The 24,024-nt window shown below is 52.1% G+C and overlaps 1 protein-coding gene across 3 annotated transcripts in view; it reads right to left on the bottom strand.

The window, feature by feature from the left end:
* Nucleotides 1–24,024, bottom strand: part of LOC122364332 (protein DENND6B-like) — an 86,568-nt gene that overhangs the window by 40,498 nt on the left and 22,046 nt on the right. For 2 of the 3 annotated variants that reach the window (XM_043334619.1, XM_043334610.1), the window contains exon 12: nt 19,401–19,640. In XM_043334619.1, the coding sequence (XP_043190554.1) occupies nt 19,440–19,640 (201 nt within the window). In that variant the 3' untranslated portion in view covers nt 19,401–19,439. Of the gene's footprint in view, nt 1–17,320; nt 19,641–24,024 lie in introns of those variants that run through there. The other variant, XM_043334629.1, reaches the window with a different exon arrangement.

Here is a 24,024-nt window from a genome sequence, read left to right as displayed (position 1 = left end):
GTTGATTGGTGTCCACGTGAAGAGGAGTGCCTTATGCATCATATGAAATAATACCCTCGTTTGTGTAAGGGTTGGTCATCCGCCGGCCGCTGCCCGTGGCCGGCGCCCGTTGTGTGTCGGCCGTCGATTGGTTGGCGGGCCGCGCCGGGCAGCCGGCGGCGTCGTCATTTGACCTGGGCTGGCGAGCGGCAACCGCGGGCCCTCGCCGGGGAGTCGGGACCGAGGGGCGGTCCCGACTCAGATATTGTGCAAGAGAGGACTGACTCTTCGGCTGGGCCCAATCTCACCAAGTGCGGTAAACTTGTTTGGGGTAGCGGTAAGTTACCCCACCGAAATAACCCCAAGCAAATAATCCAATCTCACCAACCCAAACGACCCCATGCTGTAATTTACCGCATTTTGTGCAAATCCTGCAAAAGAACCCCATTTGTCGACGCTTCGGATTGGTAGAAAAGCTGCTAATCACGCCTGCGCCATATAAAGAACGCAATTGTTTTGTCGCCATGGCAACGAGAGCGTGTTTCTTCTTTCCAAGCGGCACCTCAGTTTCCAAGACTCACGGGCGACATCTACATGCTGTTTTGGATACTGCAAATAGGAAGCATAGGTGGCGCAGGCCGCAATAAAAATAATCTTAAAAATGAAACTTATTTCTTTTCTTTCTTATAAAGTTCTTATTACATCTTTAATTGTTGATTCTTGCTCACAATTAGTATAAAATTTAGAGATTACGGCACAAATGTCTGCAGTAATTTTTGTCCGACATTTGGGGGCAATCAGCTGATTGTTTGGTTTGTTTACTTGCTTTCGGGCCGTGAGCAGCTGCGCACATGAAGAAATTGCAGTAAAACCGAAGCTATCCCATGGGGTTATTTCGATGCGGTAACATAAAAAATTACGGCAGTGGTGAGATTCGTTTTGGGGTAGGTTACCGCAAAATGAGTTTACCGCACTTGGTGAGATTGGGCCCTGGTGGCTGCCCTGACCACAAGATAGGCCAAAGCCTACATTTGTATGACTGCAAACATCGTTCATACAAGGACAAATACAAAAAGCGAATTCATGGGCTAAGATCGCAAGTTTCTTTGAGGCAAATGCAACAGGTGAGTAAGAGAAAAACGCTTGCTATTGATGCTGCAGCTTGGGAATTTGTCATCAGCTTTTATCTCAATATTTATCGGCTTCCTTGCCACAGGTTCACCTATCTATTTGTGCCAATAATCCCCATTCATAGGCCTCCAGAAAGCGTTCGGCCCTCTCTGAGCCCGCATCGCCGACGGCGATTTCCGACGATAGGCCATTCGTGTCGCCCATCACATACGCCCACAACATGTCCTAATTGTAGGGGGCAACAATGTGGCGCGTGAGCATTTTAGTCCTCGGCTGTTCGGCCAGCACTTTGAGGAGCTGGTGCTGGGCCTCTCCGCCGCCGGTGCGCACTGAGCGGAGTGGTGGCAAAGGACAATTCGGAGACGAACAAGATCAAGGGGATCCACATGTTACACATCCCGCCGCGCTCTGCCTCCCGTCCCGGCAGGCGGCAGCGTATCGGCGGTAGGACATGTGTCAATGTTTCCGTGAAATTATGGACATTTTCATTAGCTTTCATCACGATATCATCACAGTGGTGTCTGCTATCTATCAGTATGCCTCGTAAGTAATTATTCATAAGTTTGTTGTGTCAAACATTTGTTTATGAAGAAAAATTGGCTGCGTTAGTATCGTCTAACTATCGCAACTTGGGTTCAACTAGAGGTATCATGGATTTTGTTTAGGTATAATAATGGTATAACCCATCATTGTCAATTGGGTCACCATTTTTGGATCATGAAACACACTGAACACTGTCTTGACCGGACTTGGATTAAATGACTTGGGTTAAAAAGAACGTTTGATGGTTCAGGCATGAATGAGATTCATCGTTCAAGTTATTGTCCTAACACATCATGCAGAGGACTTGAATCCACATCCCAGTCAAATAACTGACCTAAATATTTGTTAATAGTTAGGTACCTACACAATACAGTTGTAAATGTTTTTTTTTGCAATGCAAATAATTTAGAGATTCCCTGATTTTGTTTTTGTTGCCTTATTTTAAAGTATTGCCTTTCCATGCTTAACATACCAATGCTTTGAAAAAAAATAGGTATTTATTTCATAATTCCCTGAATGCGGTATCTAGTCGGTAATTTCCCCTATTTCTGAAAATCGGTTTGGTTTCGGTATATCAACGGTTTTGGTCGGTATCGGTTTGGTATCGGTTTCCAAAATTTCTGAACTTGACATCACTTATTGCAAATAATGCTGAAAATATACATGGTACGATACTCTACAATTATGATTGAGGCCATTGTTCACTTTCTTGCGCTGTGTGGAATCAAGCTAGCTTGTATTTTTACTCATGACAAGTCCAGTCAGTGTGCTGATTAACATACCTTTTGAAACCACGTTTGTTTGTTTGTTTTCAGATTAGAGAAATGAGCTTATCAAACAACGCGAATCTACGATGCTGGCAGTCTAGGCCAGTAGCCAGCTTCAGCTTCTGGCGATGGAAGGGGCCTTCGGCTGATGCAAGACAGCCCTGGCCCCTGGATATGGGTCACTTGACTCCTGCCAGCCGGTCCCGTCACTGAGGGGCGAGCGCTGGCGCGTCAGCGAGCGCCCGAGCGACTCTGATCATCAACCTGTGCAAGTAATGCTCTACCTGCTGCTCCACATCGGAGGGCTCCGAGCCGGCCGGCTCTGAAGGAGGACACGCCATGCACTGCACAGCCGAAGAGACTGACTGGCTACTCGTGAGAATGATCATCCAATTTTCTCGCTTGTAACATAAGAAAAGAGACTGAGCGAACAGATATGTAAAAAAAAAACAGATATCCTGATAATTTCAATACACCATATATTAAAATGCCTATTTGTTGAAATGCAAGAAAATATTTGTTATTTCTTTGTGACTGACGTCAATGAAAATCCTCATAAACTTAAGGATTGAAAGAGACATCGTGACGCAAATGTAGCCGTAGCCTTGGTGAGTTGAGCCCAGCATGAAAAATCAAAACATATGAATGATGTTTTTGCTTATTGGGTGCTCAATAGTGTTTTGATGCCTTGCATATCAAATAAGTTTGACACTTCCTGGTCAGTAGGTAGCTTTAAGCCTGGCATATCACAACCCAGAAAATATGTGAGATATGAAAAGAAGCAAGACAAGACGATCCAACGGCCAACATTGCAGCCACACAGGAGCAAGCTAGCCGAAGAGGACAGAGAGCGCTATCTTACGGATCCACCCACCAAAATGCAGAGGAAGATGACGGCGCAAGGGCGTGGCAGTCCCCTCTAACTACCCTGTATAAAAGGGTGCACCACCTACCCGGAGGGCAGTCAACAGTCGGGCCGGACGACGGCAGCCGACAAACGTGACCGCATCAAGAAGCGGAAGCACAGAGGAACTCCAGAATGTGAGTGTCTGACTGTGACAGAAGTCTGCTCTAGCCTTGCCCCCCCCCCCCTCAGTCATGCCCTTGACCTGTGCCAGTGCCGAGGCCGCTGCCAAATTCAAAAACAAAAATCACTCAATTGGAAAAGGACATTATCGGCATATTTGCAGGAGGTAAGTGTTTTTCGCTATGCACACACACAACTCCACACGAGCTGGCGACTCATTACTCTTGCGTGCCCTAATGCGGGACATCATGAGCCGAGGTGGCTTCGCATAAAACTTTATTAAAGTGCAAATGTCCCGTACGCTTACAAAAATGTCTTCGCAGGTCAACATGGAACCCAGCGGCACAACAAAAATACCCAGCCGCACCTACAGCAAAATCAACTGGCTCGGCGACAGGAAGAAGGCGGGGCGGGACTTGTTGGTGGCGGTGTTCGGTCGGGAGGCGCTCACCAGATCTTCAATGACCGGCACCGCCACCCACAACCCCAATCTGGGGTCTGGGGCTGCGAAGTCTGTCCGTGATCCAGTGAGACTCTCCGACCTCATCGGTAAGAGAAACCCCGCTTGAATTAAGCGAGAATGCAGCCTGCATGCGACGGACTGTATTTCTACAGATTAGGCTTATAAAACATTGTTCGTGCTATAAGAAATTAGTCACCCAAGCCCTTGTACCGATGACCACTGCAGTTTGAGCGTACTCAACCGCCAAATCACAATATCGTCACAGTGCATGCATTCACTCACCCTGACATCTTGTTTTCCTCATAAGCTTCATTTTCTATCCGGTTTCCTCAGCAGCATTCGCCTTTCATTTCATAGTTCCTTATCAGGAAGCTTCATATGTCACAGAGCGTGGTGCAAACCATCATTCGATCTAAACTCTGCGACGACTCCAAGTTACTTCGCGCCAGGATTGCCAGGGCGGAGTAGTGTGCAATGCGAGGTGTAAATTGCTGTGATGCCAGTTGCAGAAAAAAAATATGCTTAATGTTTGTCCAATGGCCGGCATTTTCGCCGACGTTCTGTCCAAAAATGTTCAATCCAGCCATTTGCCAAAAAATGTCCGTAAACACTTAAACTGTCATTTTGATTGCTTTTAATGTACTTTAAACATCCTAAAATTGACAGCTGATCTGTGCTTTGTATCCGCCAATTGACGCTTTACACGATTATTTTTTATATAATGCTGAGGTGTAGGAAGTGTTTGTCCATTGCTGTTCAAAGTTACCTTTATCTAGCCAAGTTCATGTGGACGCGTCTAGCACATATGTGAGTCGCGGACCTCTTGTTTTACGTCATAAGAGCAGACAGTTGCCTGCGGCCATTTGGAGACATGACGGACCTTGCGCAGCCCTCTGGATGTCTTGTACACGACTTTGGATTTTTAAAGTCTTGTTGAAGGCTTAAAAAATGACGCCTCCCGCGATGGACGTCCCGGCAGTCTTCACCAGGTACGCCGACTACCTGCGAGGCGTGCCTGGTGGATGTAAATCGGAGCATATCGTCCAGCGCTACATCCGTGCGGTAAGTTCAAATAACTGCTGCTCACTGTTATAAGAATTGGTCGATGGAATAAGTCCCATCATTCATTTAAGACGCCTTATGACATCTAACTCGCATTAAAAAATCGTACGAGTCCGCCAAGAATGCTATTGTTAACATGGAAAGGCGTTAGCGAGTCTATGATGTCGACTGTCGTTGGCCGCCGGGCCGCTTTACGTATCCAGCGAGCGGCGGGTTTTACATAGCGCTGTCCTATCTAGTCTTTATAGCTATGACACAAAGAAAAAGAACAAAAACATGAACACTAGAGCAGTGCATGTGGTGTAATGCCCGATACTGGGTGGAGCGGTGGACCCGGTGGCCTTGAGCGGCGGGCGGCCGCGGTCTGGTACGGTGGTGTGGCGGCGGGGCAGTTTCGAATGGAGAGTAGACCCAGACGGGTGTCCCAGCTACAGCGGCCGGACGGCTGGAGCGGAGGTGGACAGTGTGGGGTGGTACGGCCGGACGGCTGGAGCGGAGGTGGACATTGTGGGGTGGTACGCAACAGTGCACATCGAAATTGCTCACTCTCTCGATACTGACTCACTGCTGATGTGCGCGACGATCGCGAGACGGCGAATGATCGTGAGACGGCGGATGATCGCGAGACGAGGACAGGCCAAGATTATCCATTCAGACAACGGCACAAACACGCGCGGTGGCGACAGGGAGCTCAAAAGTCAGGAACTCCATCCAGCAATGGAATCAGTTGCAAATTGCTGACGAACAGTCACAGCGGCAGATCGAGTGGAGATTCATCCCACGGGCGTCACCCCACTTCGGCGGCGCCTGGGAGCGGTTCATCCGATCAGTGAAGACTGCCCTACGGTCCGTTGAGGGCCAGCAGGTCCTCACTGATGAAACTCTGCAGACGTTCATGGTCGCGGTGGAGGCGCTGCTCAACAGCCGCCCACTGATCCACGTCAGCAGCGAGCCGGGCCACCTGGAGGCGCTGATTCCGAGCCATCTGCTACTGGGACGAGCCAGTCCCAATCTGCCGCCGGGCGTCTACTCCAAGACCGATCTGTCGTCTCGGAAACGATGGCGCGACACGGGCAGCGACTCGCCGACGAGTTCTGGCGCCGCTGGCGCCGCGAGTACCTGTCCACCCTGACGGCCCGGCGGAAATGGACGACAGACGAGGAGAAGCTCCAACCCGGCGAGCTGGTTCTCGTGGCGGAGGAGAACGCTCCTCGCGGCATGTGGACTCTGGCCCGCGTATTACGGCCCATCGTCGGCACAGACGGCCGTGTGCGCGCTGCGGTCGTCAGGACCGCCTGCGGGGAGCTACCAGAACCGTGACACGGCTAGGTGTTCTGGAGCGATCCAAATACTCTGAGCACAGCAACAACTGCCATGTTGTTTTTTCATTTATTGAGTTACCGTCTAGCATTGTTTCCGAATTATAATACATTTTTACAAACAGATGGAGCTGATTCAATTTCGATTCTTGTTGATATTTGGACATGAGAATCGAGAATCCGAGTCCAATGCTAGCCAAAACGGATTTAACTCCGGAACCGGAATCCATTCCGCTGAAATCAAGAAGAAGTCTGGCAATATCTCGCAGTTCTGGTATAGGTAGGTACTCAATACGGAGACCTTCAGTTCACAAAAAGCAACAACATGAATTCCTCGATGTAATTTTTCGCTGAAATCATAGTGATTAAATCCACTTTATTTGTATGCTAGCCAAATGAGCAAATGGTCAGTGAAACATTAGATTCATCGATATACTGCTAAATTGATTGAAATTGAGCACTGCCAAACATACGCAATTTTTAGGTTGAATTGGTATCACCACAAAAAGCATTTGATCAGCAAATTCAAGTGCATTTATAGAAAAGTAATTCTGGCTGAAAGTCGAAAATGCGGATACTTTTTCAGGATCTTCACAGCATTGTGCTGGCAGCTTGTCATCGAGGATGACAAAAAAAAAACTCGAGAAAACGATCTCCAATGTGCTGCTTCTATTCAGCGGTCTGGGCCGCCTGCTAACATCAAGCAAGACGCTGGTCGAGAGGCGATAAGCGTGTGACGTTGTGTGCTGTGTTCCGTCGCAACTGGTGGTATGATTTGATGGTGACCGTCGTGTCAGGAGCGAGCCGCGTGAATGTCCCGCAGGAGGCGTTACCTGTCGAAACGACCAAATACAGGCCAGTTACGGCTGAGCGCCGTTTGTATGGGAGCGGGTACCGCGGCTGCAGTTTCGACAGTTCTCCAACCGGCGGCGGAGCGACTGCTACATCTGATGAACAGCTTCTGCAATGGTTCGGCCAGCCGCGCGACGACTACTGCGTCTGGCGTCGCCACGGAGCATGATCGCCTACAACGGGCTACAAACGCACTGTTGCGACAGCGGACAGCTCCATACCTCGGCATCAGGTCTACTGAGCACTGGCCAGTGGCCAGCCGCCAGTGATGAACCAAAACGTGCATGACGATGAACGTCCGAGACCTGTCGTCAAGAGTAAGGCTAAGAAGTCTTTTGAACGAACTCGGTTCGTTACACGCTCACATGTAAAAGGAACAGTAATATGTCATTTATGCCCTGTTTCAATTTCAACAAGAAATTTCCCGCGTCATGTAAAATCAAAACACAGAGAAGCTTACCTGGAAGCTGTGAGGAAAAATCCCCGTGGTGTTACTGGCTATCTCATAGAGAAGGCTTCTATAAAATCTCGCCGCCCTACAAGGAAAACGATGGCAATGAGCCAGTCACTGTCATTATCACTGATAAATGAGCCTGACATTACTGATAATACCGAAACACCGTTGGGACAAGGATCCCCTAGTGCATTGATGCATACTGTGGCAAGTGAGAGAAATGACGCCATGACAACTGAGAGGGACTCCGTTCATTCATCATACCACGAGCACCCATCTCCGGATCGAATCAATCAACTTTGTGATAATTATCCCGGCCGCACGAGCCCCCCCCCCGTAACTGTGACAGATACCACACAAGAACGGGACACAACGCAGAGCACGTCGACATCGACCGTAGGGCTGCAGCAGGCTGAGTGTATAAGTGAAGGCGGTGCTCAGCAGCCAGGTGTCATGGGTGACGTCTCGGTTGAATCTCAGGCGTTACGTACGAGACATAATGCGTGAAATTCGTATGCTATCTAGGAAAATCGATAGTCACGACTCTGAATTTGTTTCACGTGCTACTCTCAGGAAAGAGATGACTGAGCTTGAGAAGAAAAAAAATTCTCCAGGAGCAGTAAAGGCACGAAGTGCTGACACTGCCAAACAGTTTCCATGGCTTCTCACGCGGGGTACAGGTTCAGAGGAATTAGGATTTTGTTCAACGTGCATTGCTAATTTATTGCATATAAATTGCGTTGGACAACGGAAGGCGTTTCGCTAAAAAAGAATAGACTTGAAATTATCACTATATAGGCATGCAGCCACACGGCTGTTCATAAGGCATGCATGCAGGTGCCTGCAGAGCGTGACAAAATACAAAGCCTATTTGGTTTACAGTGCGAGAAACATAAACGGCTAGATGATAATCAGACAAGGGACATGCTGATGGCTGTGTATCATAACCTGCTATTGGGGCATTCTTATGCTGCATTTGAATCGCTTATGAATAGGTTGTTCTCAAATATGATGTCTACAAAAGAAACATTTTCACACATTGATTGGAACACAAGTCGTAAGGCTGCTGCCTCCGCAATAGACGTTATATATGAAGTGCTTCGAAAGTCACAATGCAGTTTTTTTTTTAAATCTGTTAATCCGACCACAGGACGTCTGAGACACTTCCACATCAGTGCTGACAAAGTCACGGCTGAAAGAACCTCAAGGCAGGTAGTTAATATAAGGTTTATTGACGTGGATGGTGCTCCCAAGGTAACAAACTTGTCAGTCGATGTTATCAGAAACAGGGCTTCGGAGGCTGACGCAGCGGAACGCGTGACGCACGAGTCAGACGCTGTTGGCTGTCTAGAACACATATGTGATGTCCTGACAAAACCAGTCCTAGATCTTTCGCCTCGGAGTGTCGGTACGATGTGCTTTTCCATGAGCTCTGATAAAGAAGCTGTTTATGCAGGACAACAGTCCGGTGTAGCGGTAAGGTGGCGTGAAAGATTCAATAACAACGCATTTCTGCATTTGCTTGACAGAGCCCATAAAGTAGAATTATGGAGAAAAAAAACATCAAGCAAGACCGACAAGGCACCACGGTGAATGAGAAGGGCCACGCGAAGCAATGCAGAGCTGCAGGCAACCTATGGTGGAAAACTGCTGTCATCACCCAATGGGGATTTCCTCTTCTGTTTGGCAAGCGCGAAACAAACTGATCTGAGTGAAGGGGAGGTCCAAAGTTCGGTCGGCACTTTCTCCTACGGCTGTTCGAAATCATCATTCGCCTTTGCCGAAAATCTCAGCGTAACCTTCAGGTCACTGAAAGACAGCAACGTCACTTTTCAAGCGAACGACACGCCAGAGCCGAGGAGGCAAAGACGGAAGGATGAGCAGACAACGGCAAGAACGAAGGAGGCTGGCAGTGTTGCTCTTCGAGTGCTGAGGACAGCCTACTATGTCCTTAGCAGGTCATTCTCTCAATCCACTTTCGAAGAACTTGTCGTCCTTCAACACATTAACGGCGTCAACATGGGCAGCATCAACCATTCGAAGGTATTCATGGCTCAGACTCATGAAACCTTCCACCATCAAGCACTCATCCGCCTTGCTGAGCAAGTCAAACAGCACCCAGTGTCGCATTATCAGCCGACAAGGCAACGGTCAACAAGAGAACAATGGACATCACCGCCATCACCACGGTGGTGCCCGAGGCTCCCGTTGGTAGGATGATTCAAAGTTTCGTTGTGGGAGCACCTGTGGTGAAGGAGCGTGACGGCAACGGTCATACCCAGCAGCTTCGCGGCACGATTGCCTCACTCGGCACCACCCGGACTGAACAGCTCTCGCCCTTCGCAGCGGACGAACAAGTGCACCATAACAGCGTGCCGGCGAAGCTGCTGGAGGCAATGAGCGTCGGTTCGGCGTCTCCAGCACGCGTACCATGCGTCTGGGACGCGGCGCACCTGATAAACCTGGCCGACCAGAACGCCCGCAACGCGCCCTCCTGCAAGTGGGTAGGCAGGACTGTTGGAGCAGTCACTCGGATCACAAAGCGGTTTGCTCTTGGTGCCGGACTGGAACGGCTTCTCAAAGCTGGCAACGACCTAGGCTCCCGGATTTTAGGACCAAGGGTCTGATCAGAAACCAGATTTGCTCCATACGCGGGTGACATCCTTCGCACGTTTGCCACAAACGTCTCAGCAATGACGTATGTACGCCCTACAGCAACAGATCGAGACTGAAACTAGGCGAAACGTCATCAGCGAGCTGCAAGAGCTAAAATTGCTGAAAGGTAAGATCAACTATTACCTATCATTGCTTTGATTTTTGCAATCGCATGTAATAAAAGTGTCTAATGCTTTATCACATATGTCTTTGTCTTTTTTCTTCGTATTCAGTTATTTCATGCTTGTGAATTAACTTCTGGGCGGGTAGGATCTATGCAAGTGTTTACCCAACAACCTGTTGAAAAAAAAAACAGGACGGAATACGACATGCCTTGACGCAGGACGGCCGCCGACTGTTGAAGGCAGCTAAAAATTGTTGTGACTTGAATTGCGAGCGTTCACTTCGTACCGAATGTGCAGATTGTGCACCTATCAAAATGTTGGCGTATGAGAATCTGGTGCGTGAGCGTGCGTGTCAAAATGTGTTTATGTGAATGCATTAGATTTGTGATAAATGCATTGATACGCTACTTGCGAAGAATATACAGGCACAGTCGTCTGAAGTGCAGCTAGATTAAGTGGCACCACCTAGATGGTAGGCAGTGGACGTCGTCGCGTCGTCTTTATATGTCCCGTCTCGACTCGCCTCAGGGCGCCGCATACTGGCAATCAACTCATAGCGGCGACGCGGCTCTGGAAGGTTAGGACCCTGCCCAGGCGCCACTGAAGGTGACCGGAGCAAAGGGAGACAGGGGTCGGAGACAGATAAATCACCCCGCCGACAGACGCGGGGCAGACCCTGGCTAGGGGTGGTGCGAAGGGGTGTGTTGGAACGGGCGGGCCGCTGGCAGGAGAGGCGCGAACGGCAGTCGTCGACTGCGACGGACGGCGAGTGGAGCGGAGAGTGGGCGAGAAGTGAGCTAGGGAATCCGTGCGGAGTACCAACGGCTACGAGGATTCTCTGATCAGGCACTCCAACGCCGACATGGCCGCCGGCGAGTGGAGCGGAGAGCGAGCGAGAAGGCAGGGAAGCTGTGGGGAGTACCAACGGCTACAAGGATTCTATGGTCAGGCATACTAACGCCGGCACGGCAGGTGAGGCGTATCGAGCACGGCTCGGGGGTACGTACAGCGGAGTGCGGTTCCTTGGCGGCGACACCACGAGGATGGTTGCCCGGCGACTGACGCGCGTCTATTCAGAGGCATATTAAGCGCACACGCAATCGCAAAGGAAACCGGGGAGCCTGGTCGGCGCGCTTGGAAGGGTCGTGCAACGCGGCACCCCACCCTGCAACGCGATACACATAAAACACCTGGTTCGTCGCCGTCGCCTCGGCCACTCATATTTCTACCGGTTGGTCCGAACGAACCAGCACAGCGTTCCAGTTCTCCAGGGAGGGCTTCGCAAAATTTACTCAGTGGATACTGATATGGAGCAGGTATCTATTCCGTGCGACTCAGAACGCATGTGTCTCTTGGCTACAATCACTCTGAACGGCTCCGCGGGCGCGTACGCCTCTCGTATGTTCAAGGAAAAGCCGCACATCACTTGGTTAGAACTCCGACAAAAGCTGAAAGAAAGATACAGTGAATTGGTCGATCCGTAACCTGGCTTCAGAAAAGTGCCGGCGCTTCCAACAGAACCGTGGCGAGTCAGTCCAAAACTTGGCCGGGAAACTACGGACTATGGCAGCGGAGGCGTACGAAAATTTGACGACTCCCGACGCAAGCCCGAGGAGCTAGTTGTCGTGTGTGACAATGCGCCGGTGCACGCGGCTCTCGAAGAGGTCGCACAGCTGCTGCGGTTGGCGCCATGCACTGCCCCTATGAACCCCATAGAAATAATCTGGTCTGCCGTCAAAGCCATCATAAAACGGGAGCTGGCTGCAACCCTGGACGAGGCCCTCCGCGCGCAGCCAGAATTGACGCAGTCTGAACATCGGCTAATGCATTTCGAGCAGAAGACTGACATCGCTTTCGCTTCAGTTACCAAGAGAATGTGCCTCAGGGCATGCAATCGTGTAGAGACGTACTTTGCTGGTGCCTCGAGGAACGCGACCTCCCGATGGGCGCTTAAGATGTGTCTGCTATCTGCGGCAGAGCCGCTTCTCTTCCACTTCCATCCGTTGGGTCTTTATCGTTTACATGATTGACCGCCTAACGGCATATCTATGACGGCTATTTCCGGTAACCTAGGTTGACTTTGACGGTGATTTGCATGCATGGTCTGTAAGCGGCTAAGCATACCTCGACTGAAGCCTGAGATAGTAGACATGGAAACCAACCGATAAGGGCGAAATTAGTTCAAAAGACGTGTAGCTCGCTCAGAGGAAGACGAATCGGCGATCCGAGCCGTGGCATGATCTCGAAAATAAACTCACATTGTAAGGGCAATATCTAGCGCGACGCGTAAGTCGGAGAGGAGCGGGGGGCCGGAGTACCAGAGTGCGTGTAAGGCCAGTCCGCCGTATGATAGCCCCCGGCGGGAAAGGCGTGCCCGCCGGGTGAAAGGCTGCGGCTGGCCGGCACCTGGGACTCGCGGGCCCGCCTCTCGTGGCATTTGCCAGTGCGGTGTCGTCGGGGCAACACCTTTCGGTAAGCGATCTTTTCCATCCCCCCTAAATTAATGCCGCAGCGCCCAGTCGCTGCGAAAGTCCCCGACATACGTCCTGGATTTTATTTGGCTTCCGACCCGCCGCAAATAGCGGTGGGTACTCCCGTTATACCCAGGATAGTCCCATCTAAATTATACTCGTCGGCGCGGCGCGTGGTATGAACGTAGGTGTGCGTCAGTGAGTGTATCGTGAGTAGTGTACGTGATCGTAAGCTAGCAGGTGAGCATTGAATGTCCTGACCCACGGATCTAAAATATATCGCAAATGGAATGTGAGCAAAATCTTTTAGTTGAGTAAAAAGCAGATGCCGGGCTGATACACGGTGAACGTGAACGAACAATCATACGGGCCGCTTAGTGTAATACACCCGGGTGGCAGGCGGGCATTGTAGATTAACTTTGTATAACGTAATTTCTGTACATGGGGGGAACCAATAAAAAGTTGCAGGTTCCGATGCGTAAAACCCCTACATCGCTCGCGGCCGGTCGCCCTGTGTGACGCAGAATCGCATGAAGAGACGCACCGTACGGCGCAGGCCGACCAACGCCGCCCCAGTGATTCATAACCATTACCATTTCGTTAATGGAGACCAGCGCCTTGGTGCGCTAGCGCGCCCATCCGCGCCGCGTGATCGCCAGTCCCCACTCCTCGTGGGCTGACGCGAGGGGAGGGGGGAGTCAATCACCGCGCGGCTTGGGACCCGGGCGGGTCCTTGACCCTCCCGGCCAGGGCCACACAGTCTATCCCTCCGCCGGACGGTTCAGCACCCGTCGGAGGGCTGGCCTCTGTTGACCTGGGAGAGAGAGACTGATCGGCGTAGGTAGAGCGGGAGAACGGCCACTGGTCATCCTGCCCCGAGGGGAGGATGGCGAAGTGGCGCCGCCCGCCGGATGATGATGATGATGTTGACGGAGTGTGTGAGGTAGAGGTAGTGGGGAAGGGATGATGTGCGTGCGTGGGGGGGGGGTTGAAGTAGAGGGTGGGGCGGGGGTTAATGAGTATGAGTATGTGAGAAGATCGGGTTGGTCTTTCACCGACGGTGTGTAGAGCCGGCGGACCGGGGGCATGACCGGCCGTAGTGTTTTACGACCGCCGGTCAGTGTGTGGGGAGGATGATGTAGCAAGGCTACATCTTGGGACGTCTTACCATTTTTCAGATCGGGACCCAGCCGCCCGCCATACTCCCCTCCCCATACTCAGCAGCAGCAGTCATCATACCGTGGCGCACTGGTCACATGCCTTCCATCCCCGCACCTCATCCCCATCAGTGTCAGCGCCGTCGGGACAGAGAGCCGGTCGGCCGCCGCCGCCGCAGCGTCAGCATTCTCATCTCGAACAGGTGACCGTCTTCAACGACCCCGCACGATGAGCGACAGAGGCACATCACAGCCCCGAATGAGCTGCTGTGGCGCAATGACCACAGTCCGCTGTCATCGCCACATGCCTGCCCTCTCTGCGACTCATCCACAGCTGAGTCAGCACCGTCGGGACCGAGCACCGGCCGCCGTCGCCGCAGAGTCAGCAGTCTCATCCGAGTCGAGGGACTGTCTCCAACGACCCAGGGGCGGAGCTGCGAGGGTACGTCACCAACCCCTCCCCGAAGAGCCCCAAATGGTCACAAGGGGACTGCACAGGACCGAAGTCGCAAAATCCATCAGCAATGGAAGGGGACGTGGAAAGCACTCAAGTAAAAGGTTACATCAAACACTGGACGTCATATCTTAGCTAATATTCAAGAGATCTACAAGAAACCAGCAAAATTTCAAGACATAAATTGCATCCCAGACGGTACCCTGGAAAGCGGAGCAATCAGAGAAGATTTGGCAATGACGCATCAGAGCGGCAGAGGAGCGCTCGCCGCCGGAGGCTGACGGACAGATCCCCGGAGGACTCCGGCCGAGTGACACACGCCCGATCCCATCATGTAAGTCCCCTGAAATTATCCCATGGCGGCTGGGTGGGGTAAGTTAAACTGGGTTTTAAGAACTTTATATTATAAATTAACAACGTAACGAATACAGTTAAATTTCAGTACCGTACAGGCTGGACGCAGGTTACCAAAGCTTATTTAGGAATATTGTGTGTGGATTTTACCTGATTGGTTATCATTCGGAAAATGTGTTGTAACTTGGGAAATGATTTAATCTATGGAAGAAGCTATGGAAAAGGCAGAACTTTTCGTTAGGAATCAGGACCTTCGTGGGTTCGAGGAAAACTGGCACATACAGCGTAATATTTTGTTTCCAGTGAGTGAATCTGGCTCAGTTTTCGGAACGTGTAATAAGATATGATCCGTTAAGCTTTGTTGGTTGGGAAAACTTCGAATGATTAACTGTTAGGTAACCATTACCAGACCAAAGTATGATATCAGTGTAAAGGAAAATGTTCACTATTGACTTATCGTCGCTGGCGGAGAGGCGTACCATTTCTTTACTGCTTTATTGTTAACGCTTGCTCGCTTTGCTTCGTTTCACAAATATATCAATGTGTTATTTTCATAAAGAGTCTTGAGGGAAATTTCGGGAAAGGGTAGAAAGTTATCAGTACGAAATGAAGGGACGGAAAGAGAGGGAGAACACGAGGGTAAATCGGGACGATCGGGACAAGGGAGAAACATGGGCGGCAGCAGAGAAAGACGGTAGCCTGCGCACACTGACTCATCTGCGCACTGGTCGGAGGCTGAGGAGCTGGCCCGGAGAGGTTCCAGAAAGGTGAGTGATTTTCTTTCATTGTAATGTTAAGGTGTTCCGAAATCAGTAGAAGGCTTTCTGTAAATTCTCGATTCTCCGAAGGTTTGTCCAAGTACATAGATATCAGGATAGGATTCGGGAAGTAGGATTAAAGATACCTATTAGGATGTACACCCGTTAGTTAGTTTATAGTCGTGATCGGTGGAGCGGGAGACGTGAGAGTACAATGGCCGGCCGTGCCCGTGTCTGTGCGCTGCTGCTGGCGTTCTCGGCTGGAATTGTGCTGTTGGAGACTCGTGTGTGCGACGTGGACGAGTGCGCGCTGCGGCCCTCGGACCCCCGATCATGGCAGTAGGGGCCCATCGGAAGCGGAGGACCGTGCCGGGTCCCCGATCGTCATGACGTTTGGTCGCGAGGGCGATGGCGCGCCGGGGGGCCCAGTGGAGGGGGCCGACGCGGGTAGTGAATGCTCCGAGAATGACAGTGGCGAGGTAGTGGTGCGCCGAAGTCGGCGCGCTCGGCGGCCGATAACCTTCTTCGGCCACGTGCTGCCGATCGACGCGATCGGCAGCAGCGGGAGCGATGAATGATCCGGAGGATCAGGGCGGGGTGTAGTGTGTAGCCGACTTATGTGCCCCGCGCCCTTGCCGACGGCTCGCCGGCGGGCACCCGACTCTGTCTCCCGGCGGCCCGGGCGCGGCCGCCCCGGTTACTTGACCCGGCCGGCTAAAGGTCGGACCGGCTCCGGCCGCCGCCGCCAGCCCGCGGCGGGCCCGGGGAGGGGTACTAGACTAGATTCGGTGAGTCAGTTGGACTGGAGGGTTGGTGCAGCGTGCACGTGCGGATAATACACCGGTAAACTACACCTTCCGATCTGGTCATGCCCGTTGTGCGAGAATGACCAAGAAGTCGAGCACGTCGACCCGGTGCGATGCGGCTTTTACTGAGCATCCCCTGTCCGGCTCTATACCGTCATCCATGAAGCCGTGTTCATCATGTGGCAGGAATTAAGGAGCAATTCTCCAGGAACCTCGCTCACTGCGTTCGTCGCGGCGCTCCAGGAACTCGGGAAACGCTTTGGCTGCCCGGGAGCCGTCGCCTTCGAGCGGCTACAGAAGGCCTACAACGGAGTGGGCGTGTCTCCGGTTCGAACTGGAGAGGATGACAAGCTCCGACCGCATGGTGTGCGCGGCGTGTGGACCGGAGCCGCCACTGGTCCACCTGGACGGTAACGCAACATTAAACCGTTACCGGTCTTCAGGGAGCGGTGATGTCTCCTCTGCATATCATCGGGGGCCATTCATTGAGGACAGTAGCCGTGGACGCACACTTCGACAATACCAAGAATATCACCAAGACAAGCAATCGTTGCGGCATCTCTTCATGGGCTGCCGGCCACAACGATGCGGGGCGCGTTCCTTCAAAGAAGTCCCAGAACGAGACCGGGCTGATAGTGGCTACCTGCCGCCACAGCGTGATCCTGGGCGGCGTGAACACTGAACATGTTTTGTGGGGAGCTGTACGCGTACAGCCACTTCATGCACCAGATGCGCTTCCCGAACGTACAGTACTTCGCAAGCGACATCGTTTGCAAGTACTGGCCGTGGGCACAGCGTGTCGCCAACCGGTTCTCCGAACACGAAACCGGCCGGACGAAGCCGTTTCTCAGCGTTATGCATGCCACAGGACATGCGTATTACTGCCAGATATTAGAACGTTGAGAGTGTTAGAATGAAGAATGCCATCGCGAATTTTATGGGTACCATATTGCCGGCATGTGATCTTCATTATCGGCAATGATATGACACAGGCGGAAAAAATAATGCATTCGCCACGACTGGTTTTGATATTATTCATAAGCGATGCGTGGTTGCTGGTAAAAAAAAAAACATGTTCGCGACTGTTCGCAAACTGTTCGCAATCTTGTCGCCAGCAGTGCGGGCCGGTGTGAACAGTACGAACAGTGCTAGGACAGATGCCAGGTATAGGCATCTTCTTTTCTCTGCAGCGACTGTGTCTCAGACATTCAGCATATCCCTTCCAAAGGTAATCAAAAAACGGCGTCACGGTGAAGAGATCCCTTTTATAGGTGGCGGGTGGAGTGGAGTTTCACTCGCAGGGCAAGGCCCTCACGAAAAAGCTCCGCCGGCGCCACGTCATCGTCGAGGAGTGCCGTGACTGGTTTGAGACAGACGGAGTGCATCTATCGAGAGAGGGGTACCACAAAGTGGCGCAGGCGACTCTGTTCCCAGGGTGGCTGGCTGTGAACAGCAAGCAACACTGAACTCTGAACAGTGAGCTGGGCAATGTGACGAGTAGTTTTTTTTTTTCGTTATGTTCATTTCATTTGTGTATGCATGTGTGCGTCTCTTTCGGGACGTGAGTTTTCTTTCTTTCGAGGGAGTATTGTTGCGCATGTTGAGTTGCACGTGTTTTGGGCTGTGCGATCGGCAGTCGGTGGAGTCGCGAGGCTCGCTGGGGCCGGCTGCGTCTGGCCGCGGCCAGCGGATGCGCATGCGCGGTGACCGGTCGGCGGGCCGACTATATAAGGCCGTTAACCCCGGCTCGGGTCTGGGCATGAAATGGTCAATGTTGAGTACTGCGTATTGAGTACTGTGTACGAAGAGTACTGTGCAGAGGCACATGAAGCACTCACTTGCTTGGCCTCACAGCTTACCAGAGGGCTCAACAGCCGAAAACATCATAAAACAGCAAGAAAAGAGGGTCGAATTCTGCCTGAAGATCAAAAACTGGACGGCGAAGGACTTCAGTCAGGTCATCTGGAGTGACGACTCTATGTTCGAGCATGTCAAGGAGCTCACAGCCCTTCTCAAATCACCCTGGGCTATGATCGCTACGCTGCAGAACCTCGAGGCTGGCATGCCGCAGCGTGAAGCGAAGTGTCTGGCCATGAAGGGAGAGCATATCGGACGGTAATAAACATCTACAAGTGCAATTCACCCTGTTTTGTTCAAAAATTTCATGTGAGAAAGAACTTTTGGGACACCCTGTATATGAAGAGTGGATATGCCGTCGATGTCGTCTATGTTATCGGCGGCAAGCAGAGGGAGAAATCCCCCTATATTAACGTACTTAATGCGGCGTTGAAGTGCAAGTCGCCTTCACTCCTTTGCTTGGCCCGCCCGGCTCTTTTCCTGTCTCATGTCCGCCGCGAGAGAGCTCAGCACAGCGCCCGCGGCGAGACTGCCGCCCTGTGATCACCGCAGCGCATGTCCTGCTGTGGACTGAGGTGTCTCGCCCTAATGGCCTGTCGTTTTCATTGGACACAATACACCCGGCGACCGGGGACGCACACAGCGTCGACACGGTGGCGGCTCTGAGGGTCGCCTTCGTCTGGCTGCGCTGTAGGCCGGACGGAGCCAACAGCAACAAGGATGCCGCATACCGACTAAGTTAGCTCATGGATGTCGGTAAGTCTATACAAAATGAAGACATTAAAAGGTTTTCAGCATTAGCTTCTACCTACCAACCATAAACTTCGGTGATGTTTTTTCTCCTAACATTGCACAGTGAGCTGAGATTCCATCAGACTCACTTGAAGAAAAATACTTGAAGATCTGCGCAACAAGCTTTAATTGGCGAAGATTTTGGATTATTACGTAGTCTTTCTTTCCAAAAGCATTTACTGGGTAAAAATAAAAGGAGATGTGCATCATTGCAAGAACTTGGGAAATCAAATTCTGATGTTTAAGAGCGGCACGGCAGTGTTGGCCCCTAAACAGCAGCCTCTGCAGCTCACGGAGAGCGCGGGCTCTCGCTGTGGGTGATGTCACACGCCCGGACCTCTGTCAGCGGGCTCCTGTGCGCACGGGCGGCTCACCTGGGTGACGAGTCGTCCGCGGCCCCCGGCCCGGCGCGGTCAGCTGGGCGGCTTCAGGACGGCGCGCACGTCCTCGGGCAGGCTGCGCAGCACGTCGTGCAGGTGCAGCCGCAGCTTGGAGAGGGTGGTGGCGTGCACAGGCAGCCGGTCGGCGCCGGCCTCGGCCAGCTTCCGGCGCAGTCGCAGCACCAGGTCCACCACCTCGACCTCGGGCCGGCCCTTCACCCAGCTCAGCACGTCCTGGGGAGGCAGACACAGGACAGCTGAGTCAGCCGAACACTGCACAATACCACACGGCCCTTCACCCAGCTCAGCACGTCCTGGGGAGGTAGACACAGGGCAGCGGTCAGTGGACAGTACCGCACCACCTCGACCTCGGGCCGGCCCTTCACCCAGCTCAGCACGTCCTGGGGACACAGGCACAGGGCAGCGGTCAGCGAACAGTACAGCTGCACCACGCCGGATACATACAGCATGTTTGGAGCCAGTGACCGCTAATCACATACGACTACGTAGACACACATGCAGATACTCCCAAAACATACATACAACCAGTATAGCGCCTTTTGGGGCGACTAACGGAGCGAGCGAGAGGGTGAGCCTTGCACGTGCGAAATTTCGAGGGGGTACCTCCAACTGACTTGTGCACGGCACCCTACTAACCGGTCTCTAGCGATGTGCCAAATTTGAGCACAATCGGCCCAGCCGTTCTCGAGATCTGGAAGCGGCACCCTGCACGTGCGCACGTGCAAAATGGGTCCCAACTGACTTGTGCACGGCACCCTACTAACTGGTCCCTAACCATGTACCAAATTTGAGCGCCATCGGTCCAGCCGTTCTCGAGATCTGGAAACGACCCCTGCACGTGCGCACGTGCAGCAGCACCCCAACTCTGGCACATGGATATTAGGGTTGTTCAAAAAAACCGAATTTTGGAAAAGTATACGGGCTCATGGCTCGTGTGGTGAGGTATTCTTTTCTGAGTCCAACGATGCCCTTTTTTCCGAAAAATATCAACTGCTTCATGCTCCCCAAACGGCTTGAAGAGGACCTTGTTACGCCCGGCGACCGGCCGGTGTCAATAAGGGCGAGAATTCGCCGCCGCGCGGGGGCGGAAGCGCCTTATTGACACCGCGCGCCACGACATCTACCGGGCGGCCGGCCGGACGGTGGGAGGGAATGAATGGGTGGTCTTCTTTCACATGATCGGGGTGCACTAGCCCATATTGTCGGAGCGGAAAGTTTCAGTGCAGCATCGGTGCCTCTGCTGTGGTGTTCTGTGTCGTTTGTTAAAAAAATAAGCCAAACAGAGCTAAGGAAAGACTCAACGCTTCTGGTTTATTCACTCGAAACATCCCGTTTATAGAAAACAGCTGCCTACTTAACGTACCATATCGCTTTGTTTATTAGTCAAGCTGCAAACTCGGAGCAATAACAGTTCTTTGCACTGCTGTTGACAACGTACATTGCATTTGGAAGGTGCATCGCAGCCCAAATATGCTGCTGCGTAACTGATGTGAAAATTTATGAAGGACAGCAGGAGCTGGCAGGGTGCAAGGACAGAATATGGAGACCCCCACAGTCATTGGCCCAAGTTTTTGGGCATGGCTCTGACCAGCATCGGCGTCACTAATGTCATTATGCAGATTCGTTGAAGTAAAATGCTGAAGCAACAGGATTGAGGTTTGTTTTACTTAGATTAGCAGTTCGACAGAAAAGATAACATGTCTGGGAATGACAGGGTGGCCGCCCTGACAGTGTGGCGAAGTGAAAAGTGAGTAGAGACAATAGCGGGAGTACACACATAAATAAATTGCGTCGCTCAATCCAGCAGCGGCACCGGCAGCCCGGCCGTGCCGACCGACGTCGTTCAAGACCCGAATCCAGAGCCGGCATAGAGCACGGCTCTGCCCTGGCGTGACACATTTCCCCGACCCGCCGGCGTGCCATGACGGACCGACCAATGCACGACCTCTCCCTGTATAAAGACGACAATATATACAGCATGGCAGGGATGCGGAGCCGGAGCCGGAGTCGGAGCCGGAGCCGCCGGAGCCGGCATATTTTGCCCGGAGCCGGAGCCGGAGCCGGAGCCGTGAAACAATATAGCCCGGAGCCGGAGCCGGAGCCGGAGCCGCCAAAAAAGGGGGCGACTCCGGCTCCTTTTTATTTTTTGAAGAGGAAAAAAATAACTGACCTATGTAGTTCGGTTTGACAGTAAAAGGCAGTAAAACATATGGTACTATTGGTCTCAAGATAAGGGCCCAGGCGACCTGTAGTTTTGATGCGGTGAATACCCTCAACCTCGCCACAACTCGAGTGGGGGTGGCGCTGGCTGGTAGGAGAGGTGCACTCGGCCCGAGTTATGGCGAGGGTAAGGGTATTCACCGCATCAAAACTACAGGTCGCCTCGGCCCTTATCTTGAGACCAATAGTACGTCATGGGCCATCAAGTGAATGAAAAAAGCCGAATATCCCCAGTATCCCACAGTACGCAATAAACTTCCTGTCTGCTCCTCCCCCCCCCCCCCCCCACGTCTACTGCATCCCCAGAACATGAGGACCGGTCATCAGGTGACGGCCATTGTTTTGAAGCCAGTGCAGTGGACTGCGACTCCCAAGTCCCAACAACGTCTCTTCCCCCCCCCCCACCCCCACCCCCCAATGCAGCCGAGACGGGTGTCAGCTTACGATGGTTCAGTGAACTCCGATTCTCGGCGACTGCGTTTCCAATGTCCTTTCCAATGCTTTCTAGTCCTTTGTTCTGCCAGTTCTCTCCGAGGTGCGTTTGCGCGGGGACGCGGTGAGCCGGTCATGGCAAAGAGTAACGCGGCCGTATAGTCATAACATTTCGCCACGTGCTTATATACCCTGTTCGCTGATTGCATGTGCTGTTGAGAAAATAGCCTTAATTGTTAGTTGTTATGCAAATACAGAAGCTACGTGTACCAATCCAATTTTTCTTCCACCCGTATTTAATTGATTGCATGGGAGATGTACTGAGTCGGAGCCGGAGCCACCGGAGCCGGAGCCGCCGGAGCCGGACCATTTTACTCGGAGCCGGAGCCGGAGGCGGAGCCGCCATAACATTTAACCCGGAGCCGGAGCCGGAGCCGGAGCCGATTTTTTTCTCCGGAGCCGGAGCCGGAGCCGGAGCCGTCTGAAATTTCCACGGCTCCGCATCCCTATGATGCATTACCTATCAGCGTCTAGTTCGACTTCGTATTCAGACCCGGCAAAGAGAGCACGGGTCTGCCCTGTTTCCGCGGCTTCTAATGGCTACATTGATACGAGACATCTCCAATCGTCTGTTTTACCTATAGCAAAACCAGGTTGGTGTGTTGCGATTAGCACGATACATTTATTGCGTAGATATATCTGTTAAATGCATAATTAATTAGAAATAGGAAAAGTAAACATTGCCATCGTCATTCGCCAAACAGGCGGGGTCAAGCATTAGTCTGTCCGTCATGACACACCGGGAAATCGTCAGGGCAGAGCCGTGCTCTATGCCGGCTCTGGATTCGGGTCTTGAACGACATCGGTGGGCACGGCCGGGCTGCCGGTGCCTCTGCTGGATTGAGCGACGCAATCGATTTATATGTGTACCCCCCGCTATTGTCTCTACTCACTTCTCACTTCCCCACACTGTCAGGGCAGCCACCCTGTCATTCCCAGACATGTTATCTTTTCTTTCGAACTGCTAATCTAAGTAAAACAAGCCTCAATCCTGTTGCTTCCGCATTTTACTTCCACGAATCCGCATAATGACATTGGTGACGCCGATACCTACTGGTCAGAGCCATGCCCCAAAACTTGGGCCAATGACTGTGGGGGTCTCCTAATCCTTATTCTGTCCTTGCACCCTGCCAGCTCCTGCTGTCCTTCATAAATTTTCGCATGCAGTTGCGCAGCAGCATATTTGGGCTGCGAGGCACCGTCCAAATGCAATGTACGCTGTCAACAGCAGTGCAAAGACTGTGTTATTGTTCCGAGTTTGCAGCTGACGAATAAACAAAGCGATACCTATGGTACATACATTAAGAAGGCAGCTGTATTCTGTAAAAGGGATGTTTCGAGTGAATTACCCAGAAGCGTTGAGTCTTTCCTTAGCTCTGTTTGGCTTATTTTTTTAACAATCGACACAGAACACCGCAGCAGAGGCACCGATGCTGCACTGAAACTTTCCGCTCCGACGATATGGTCTAGTGCACCCCGATCATGTGAAAGAAGACCACCCATTCATTCCCTCCCACCGTCCGGCCGGCCGCCCGGTAGATGTCGTGGCGCGCGGTGTCAATAAGGCGCTTCCGCCCCCGCGCAGCGGCGAATTCTCGCCCTTATTGACACCGGGCGGTCGCCGGGCGTAACAAGGTCCTCTTCAAGCCGTTTGGGGAGCATGAAGCAGTTGATATTTTTCGGAAAAAAGGGCATCGTTGGACTCAGAAAAGAATACCTCACCACACGAGCCATGAGCCCGTATACTTTTCCAAAATTCGGTTTTTTTGAACAACCCTAATGGATATGCAGTGCCTAGTGGGTGCCTACCTACATGCCAACTTTCAGTGCAATCGGCCAAGTAGTTACCGAGATATTGCAACAATTACAAAACTGACACCTCTTC

The sequence above is a fragment of the Amphibalanus amphitrite genome, unplaced genomic scaffold (genome assembly GCF_019059575.1).
Source record: "Amphibalanus amphitrite isolate SeventyFive unplaced genomic scaffold, NRLGWU_Aamphi_draft 000027F_arrow, whole genome shotgun sequence".
Classification (NCBI taxonomy): domain Eukaryota; kingdom Metazoa; phylum Arthropoda; class Thecostraca; order Balanomorpha; family Balanidae; genus Amphibalanus; species Amphibalanus amphitrite.
This window is presented reverse-complemented; position numbering and strand designations above follow the sequence as displayed.